At 43.8% G+C, this 7,792-nt stretch overlaps 1 protein-coding gene across 4 annotated transcripts in view; it reads right to left on the bottom strand.

Annotated features, from left to right (window-relative positions):
- Positions 1-4,361: 4,361 nt before the first annotated feature.
- LOC110494755 (SRSF protein kinase 1) overlaps positions 4,362-7,792 on the bottom strand; it is a 68,565-nt gene continuing 65,134 nt past the window's right edge. For all 4 annotated transcript variants that reach the window (XM_036950806.2, XM_090206422.1, XM_090206424.1 and 1 more), the window contains 3 exons: positions 7,496-7,565; positions 7,018-7,110; positions 4,362-6,188 (listed from right to left, as the gene is read on the bottom strand). In XM_036950806.2, the coding sequence (XP_036806701.2) occupies positions 6,004-6,188; positions 7,018-7,110; positions 7,496-7,565 (348 nt within the window). In that variant the 3' untranslated portion in view covers positions 4,362-6,003. The remainder of the gene's footprint in view (positions 6,189-7,017; positions 7,111-7,495; positions 7,566-7,792) is intronic.

The raw sequence follows: 7,792 nt of genomic DNA, 5'->3' as shown, positions 1-7,792 counted from the left end.
ATATACAGGGGGTACCGAGTCAATGTGGAGGCTATATACAGGGGGTACCGAGTCAATGTGGAGGCTATATACAGGGGGTACCGAGTCAATGTGGAGGCTAAATACAGGGGGTACAGGTACAGAGTCAATGTGGAGGCTATATACAGGGGGTACTGGTACAGAGTCAATGTGGAGGCTATATACAGGGGGTACCAGTACAGAGTCAATGTGGAGGCTATATACAGGGGGGTACCAAAACAGAGTCAATGTGGAGGCTATATACAGGGGGTACAGGTACAGAGTCAATGTGGAGGCTATATACAGGGGGTACTGGTACAGAGTCAATGTGGAGGCTATATACAGGGGGTACAGGTACCGAGTCAATGTGGAGGCTATATACAGGGGGTACAGGTACCGAGTCAATGTGGAGTCTATATACAGGGGGTCCCGGTACCAAGTCAATGTGCAGGGGTACAGGTTAGTTGAGGTTAGTGTTTTTGGTTATTTTCCTGCTGAAAGGTGAAATCATCTCCCAGTGTGGTGGAAAGCAGACTGAACCAGGTTTTCCTCTAGGATTTTTACTGTGCTTAACTCTATTCAGTATCTTTTTTCATCCTGAAAAACTGCCGGTCTTTAACGACTACAAGCATATCCATAACATGATGCAGCCACAACTATGCTTGAAACGAAGGAGAGTGGTACTCAGTAATGTGTTGTATTACATTTGCCTCAAAAATAACACAATGTGTTTAGGACAAAAAGTTAATCGCTTTGCCACATTCTTTAAAGTATTACTTTAGTGCCTTGATGCAAGCAGCATGCATATTTTTTAAATATTCGTTCTGTACAGGCTTCCTTCTTTTCACTGTCAATTAGATTAGTATTGTGGAGTAACTACAGTGTTGCTCCATCCTCAGTTTTGTCCTATCATAACCATTAAACTTGGCCTCATGGTGAAATCCCTGAGCGGTTTCATCCCTCTCCGACAACTGAGTTATAAAGGACACCTGTATCTTTGTGGTGACTGGGTGTTTTGATACACCATGCTCAAAGGGATATTCAATGTCTGAGTTCCCTGGTCTTTGTGGTGGAAAAGGTGTTTGAAATGTACTGCTCGACTGAGGGACTCCACATATTATTGAATGTCTGGGGTACAGAGACAAGGTCGTCACTCAAAAACCAGGTTATTAACCAAGTTACTATTATTGCACACATTCAACTTGTGAAGCACATCTTTACTCCTGAACTTAATTATGCCTGTTGTAAATAAGTGGTTAAATACTAATTGACAATTCAGCTTTTCATTTTTAATTAATTTGTTAACAATTGTAATATATATAATTCCACTTTGCCATTATGGTGCATTGTCTTAAGGCCGGAGACGCAAAATCATCAATTTTACATTCAGGCTGTAACAACAACATGTTGGCGTGAACACAGGGCTCTGCATTAACTGGGAGAATATAACGTAGTATTGGCCTTATAGAAATGTGACAACATATTAGGAACACCTTCCTAATACTGAGTTGCACCCCCTTTGCCCTCAGAACAGCCTCAATTCGTCAGGGCACAGACTTTACAAGGTGTTGAAAGCATTCCACAGGGATGCTGGCTCCTATGCTTCCCACAGTTGTCAAGGTGCTTCTACACCTGCATTGCTTGCTGTTTGGGGTTTTAGGCTGGGTTTCTGTACAGCACTTTGAGATATCAGCTGATGTACGAAGGGCTATATAAATACATTTGATTTGATGTCCTTTGGGTAGTAGATCATTCTTGATACACACAGGAAACTGTTGAGTGTGAAAAACCCAGCAGCATTGCAGTTCTTGACACAAACCGGTGTGCTTGGCACCTACTACCATACCCTGTTCAAAGGCACTTACATATTTTGTTCCTTGTCCATTCACCCTCTGAATGGCACACATACACAATCCATGTCTCAATTGTCTCAAGGCTTAAACATAATGAACCAGTCTCCTCCCCTTTATCTACACCAGGTATGAGCAACTGATGGTGGGGGACACAAAAAAACTAAACTCATCATGAGGGGCCGCAGTGGCTCCTGGGTCTGTGTACCCACATCCATAACCCCCTACACATTTTGTCCTAGGGTGTAGATTCATTTTACACAATGGACCCCATCCTGGTCAGTAATTCAACCAGGCTTTACTACAGGTTTAGATAGCTGGCCACTAGACTAAGTTACCACTAGACTAAGTTACCACTAGACTAAGTTACCACTAGACTAACTTGCCACTAGACTAACTTGCCACTAGACTAAGTTACCACTAGACTAAGTTGCCACTAGACTAAGTTGCCACTAGACTAACTTACCACTAGACTAAGTTGCCACTAGACTAACTTACCACTAGACTAAGTTACCACTAGACTAAGTTGCCACTAGACTAAGTTGCCACTAGACTAAGTTACCACTAGACTAAGTTGCCACTAGACTAACTTACCACTAGACTAAGTTGCCACTCGACTAACTTACCAATCTAAAACATGTTAGCTGACATGGGCTAATTGAGTGACTGTGTACAACCAACATTTCTAATTTGTGCAATATTCTATTCTTCTAAATCTCAACAGGAAGTTCCCAAAAAATACCAATCGTTTACTTCTTTTTGTTGTATTTGACCTTTTTCTTCCCAATTACGATCTTGTCTCATCGCTGCAACTCCCCAACGGGCTCTGGAGAGGCGAAGGTAGAGTCATGCGCCCTCCGAAACATGACCCGCCTGTCCACGCTTCTTAACACCTGCCTGCTTAACCTGGAAGCCAGCCGCACCAATGCGTTGGACGGAGGAAAGAACGTGCAAACTGACGATCAAAGCCCGGCCCACCACGAGTCGCTAGAGCGCTATGAGCCAAGTAACCCTCCCCTAACCAGGACAACACAGGGCCAATTGTGCGCCGCCCTATTGGACACCGCCTGGGATCAAACCCGGGTCTGTAGTGATGCCTCAATCACTGCGATGCAGTTCCTTAGACTGCTGTGCCACTCGGGAAGCCCAAACTTATTTTTGCATTTATTTTTAAATTGTTTTTTACTCATTGGTACGCAGGCCACCAGCTGCCCATCCCTGATCTACAGAGTGAAGTGGATTTAACAAGTGACATCCGTTACACTAGACACGCCTCGTTCTCTTCTGAATGGAACTGAGTGTACAAAACATTAGGAACACCTAATGGTGTTAATAAGGGATCATAGCTGTCACCTGGTCAGTCTGTCATAGAAAGAGCAAGTGTTCCTAATGTTTTGTACACTCAGTGTACGTTCCATTCAGAAGAGAACGAGGCTAGTCTAGCACACACAGAGGATGTAATAGAGAAATCATTTTTTTGTCATAGAAAGAGCAGGTGTTCCTAATGTTTTGTACACTCAGTTCCATTCAGAAGAGAACGAGGCGTGTCTAGTGTAACGGATGTGAAACGGCTAGCTTAGTTAGCGGTGTGCGCTAAATAGCGTTTCAATCAGTGACGTCACTTGCTCTGAGACCTTGAAGTAGTTGTTTTTGTGGAGCGATGGGTAACGATGCTTCGTGGGTGTCAGTTGTTGATGTGTGCAGAAGGTCCCTAGTTCGCGCCCGGGTATGGGCGAGGGGACGGTCTAAACTTATACTGTTACACTAGCCCACACAGGATGTAATAGATGTAACTGCCCCCTGCAGTTCTAGTCATTAGGATACTCATCCAAACCACTACTTATCTTCCTCCAAGTCTTCAACATGACCAAACTTTAGTCATGTAGTTTCTTCAGTGCAGTATTTACTGTAGAATGACCGTGGTGTACTAACAGATACCAGTGTGTAAAATGTGGTGAATACCACTAACTAGTGTGTAATAACCACAAATACCACTCCAATAGATCGCATGACAGCCTGCCCTCACTGTCGGCTGAGGAACGAGCGTAGCACACGAGTGAGGCCACCTGTCTGGAAGAGAATGCCCTCATGATGTAACAGTCAGAGAGAACTGTTTCAGAGGCAGCCTGAGGTCATCAACCCCAGACTTACTACATACAACATTAACATGAGTGAAGGCTCAGAAGTGGTGTTGATTGAGTAAAGCCCAGCTAGTTGATTGGCAATATAAACCCCCGATACAAGGACCACTTTACAATAATTAATGTAGACCGGTGATAATAAAACATAGTAATAAGAATAATGTCCAGACTAATATTTGCCGATCGTGTGTAATCACGTTTCTTCAGTGCTTTTCCTTTCCCCCACCTGGGCTCGAACCATGGACCCTCTGAACATAGACAACTTTCCCCCACCAAGCACCGGTACCTCGCAAGCACTTGACACATCGGCAACAGATGTTTTACTGGAATCTAGAAAATACTATACAGCATCCTAACAATTACAAGTCAGCCATTTTCAAAATGTTTTATTTTTTATTAAGTACAGAAAAGAGGCTCGATTTAGCAGTAAACAATCAAAGGCAGAGGAGGAGGAAGAGGCAAGGGGCGGTCAGGGAAAGAGAGAAGGGAGAGAGGCTTGTAGAAAAAGAGCAACAGGGGAGAGGGGGGGGGAGCCTTCAAAGCCTTATTCCAGCCTCATTATTATTACAATCCACGATTTAGTTTCTCTTTGATGCAGTTAAAACAGCAGACCACTGCAAGCGGGGCAACATCAGTATGAAAATATGCTTTAAAATTCAGCAAAAAAAACTAGCAAATGCGTCTCAAGGCATCAGTTGACATCCGAAACCACGCAGACATGGTCCGTCCCAAGTGGCACCCTATTCCCTATATAGTGCACCACTTTTGAACTGGGCCCTTAAGAATCTGGTCAAAAGTAGTGCACTATGTAGGGAATGGGTTGTCATTTGGGACGTAGGCAGTGTAAACGTACACCGTTGAAACAGCAGCTGTCCTGTAGAGGGAACGCAGAGAACCAAGGTCAACGTTTTGAGCACAGATATGTACAACACAGGGGTCCGTTCAAAATGGCACCCTGTTCCTAACTTTATAGGGAACAGGGTGGACATTTTTTGGAAGGCAACCACGACCTTCTGATTGGAAAATAAAAATCGGATGTTCTTGAATCAGATACAGTAGTACTCCCATTCTGATCATATTGTGAAAGTGGAACATTCTCATGATATTGTATCACACCATCTAGCTAACACCCAAATCATTTTTTTCCCTTTTCTTTCTGAGGCAAACCTTGTCTGGAACGTTAAACACCACAGGAGAGAACATATGAAACATGGTTATTCAGTAGCATTAGTCATGGTCTGTGGACCCATGCAGGTAACAGAAAGTAGTAAATTACATTTGGTTCATGGTACTATCCCCACGTTGTGCGAAGTGCTATTACAAAGCTGCTACCTGGAGTGTGACACCGAAGGACAGGGACGATCTTACGGAACCAGACGGTTCCATTCCGTTCAGGAAGTTTCAGTTCATTCACATCGGTTCCCAGTTCAGGAAGATTTCATGGAGAATCCATGTATTCTAGGCAGCTATTCTTCCCCACAAACACAAAATAAAGATCCAAACTAACCTCTATCAATACTGTACATGAAAAAAAAAAAAATTCTGATGTGCTAGTCTAGTGGTACAGACAGTTGGTGTTCTGGAGATATGATCCATTGGAGGTCTGTAAGGTTTGATCTTAACTCTGACAGGTGTGTATATTCAATCAAACAAGACAAAAAACTAAAAAAAGACAGGATATTCTCAGAACAAAAAGAGTTACCTAGGTGTCATCGTTGGTACAGAGAGAAAAGACATTGATACTCAAGTGATATTCAGTCAGTTGAAACAAAGGAACCAAATAACAGACGAACAGATAAGAATAAGAGTTCTACTGGATTATACCTAGGACACGAGGGTGTTCAGCCGTGTGTGTGTGTGTGTTGAACCACTAGGTGGAGATGCAGTCATAGTGAAAGCCCTGGCTCTCCGTTGAGGTGTGTGTTTACGTATGTTTGAATGTGTGTTTATGTACATGTCTGTCTGTATGTACTGCAATATGTGCTGCTTGTGGCTGTGGTAGCGCCGGGGATCCTCTAGGGGGCGATCCATGCGTGTCGGAGGCACTCCGCAGCCGTGGCTCTCTTCTCTGGTACCAGGTCTAACATTGGGAGCAGGAAGCTGGAGAAGGTAGCTGCCTCCTCTTTAGACCACTCATACTTCTCTACCAACACCTCCAACAGACCCCACGGCTTCAGCTTGGTGATGTGCCGGAGGTCCCCTACACAGAGAGAGGGAGTTAACTCCACACATACCGCGGAAAGACATACACCGTCACACGTAGACACGGCTCAACTTTAAATCAAATCAAACTGGATTTGTCACATGCGTCGAATACAACGCAGTTAAGGAAATATTTACAAAAATATAGTAAGAAAAAATAAATGTGAAAAAGAATACTATAAAGAGCAACATTAAAATAACAATAGCAAGATACAGGAGGGTACCAACCAGTACAGTGTCAATGTACAGGGGGCACTGGTTAGTTGAGGTAAAACGTCGGTAGAGTAATTAAAGTGACTATAGATAATAAACAGAGTAGCTGCAGCGTAACAATGGGAGAGGGGGGGGGGGGGTTAGCTGTTCAGGAGTCTTATGGCTTGGGGGTAGAAGCTGTTAAAAAGCCTTCTGGACCTAGACTTGGCACTCTGTTAACGCTTGCCATGCGGTAGTAGAGAGAACAGTCTATGACTGGGGTGGCTGGAGTCGTTGACGATTTTTAGGGCCTTCCTCTGACACCGCCTGGTATAGAGGTCCTGGATGGCAGGAAGCTTGGCACCAGTGATGTACTGGGCCATACGCACTACCCTCTGTAGCGCCTTGCGGTCGGAGGCCAAGCAGTTGTCATAGTAGGCAGCAAACTTAATGGTGCTGGAGTCGTGCCTGGCCATGCAGTCGTGAGTGAACAGGGAGTAAAGTGGGGGACTGAGCAAGAAAGTTACCTATGCAAAGACCTTGTATAGGAAAGAGCAAAAAGACAGAAAAACATCACACACACTAACAGACACACACAAACACAGTAAGAAACAGCAGATGCAACTTTTGTTTACCTTTCTTGGTGAAGAATTCCTTGGAGTATTTTCCTGCTAGGATCAGCTTCCTAGGAACTTTACCCAGCAGCTCAATGATCAGCGCGATGTGGTCTACACACAGGATGAAGAGAGGAAGAGGAGGAGTGAATAAGACAACACAAGACATCCAGAATCCTCCTCGGGGAGACAGCAGCAGGATGACATTGGATGCCAGTGTCTAAAGTAGGGCCCTGTGTTTTGTGCAAACATGACATAGTTGGATTTATTTAAAAATCTATTTTTTTATTATCAAACTGACCCCTTTTCTTTTAATGTCAGACTGTCCTGCACCTCAGACAATTGCTTTTCGTTTTGGGGTAATTTTCACTTCTTGATTAAGCTTAAAATACAGGATAAAATCTTGCTATGTCACATAAATCGCTCAAAACACACGGTCCCTAACTCTTAAAGGCGCAATCTGTAAGATTTAAATAAGAAGGGGAGGGGTGGAACATACCTTCATCTCTGGTGTAGTCCTGTCCGGAGTGAGGCTCAAACAGGTAGTCCCCTGTAGCCAGCTCAAAGGCCTGGTTAAAACACACAGTCACAACGGTTCACATAAAACACACAGTCACAACGGTTCACATAAAACACACAGTCACAACGGTTCACATAAAACACACAGTCACAACGGTTCATATAAAACACACAGTCACAACGGTTCACATAAAACACACAGTCACAACGGTTCATATAAAACACACAGTCACAACGGTTCACATAAAACACACAGTCACAACGGTTCACATAAAAC

This window comes from Oncorhynchus mykiss, chromosome 17 (genome assembly GCF_057628025.1).
Source record: "Oncorhynchus mykiss isolate SJ-2025 chromosome 17, ASM5762802v1, whole genome shotgun sequence".
NCBI classification, from domain to species: Eukaryota; Metazoa; Chordata; class Actinopteri; order Salmoniformes; family Salmonidae; genus Oncorhynchus; species Oncorhynchus mykiss.
Note: the sequence above shows the minus strand (reverse complement) of the source record. Positions and strands in the feature narration are given on the sequence as shown.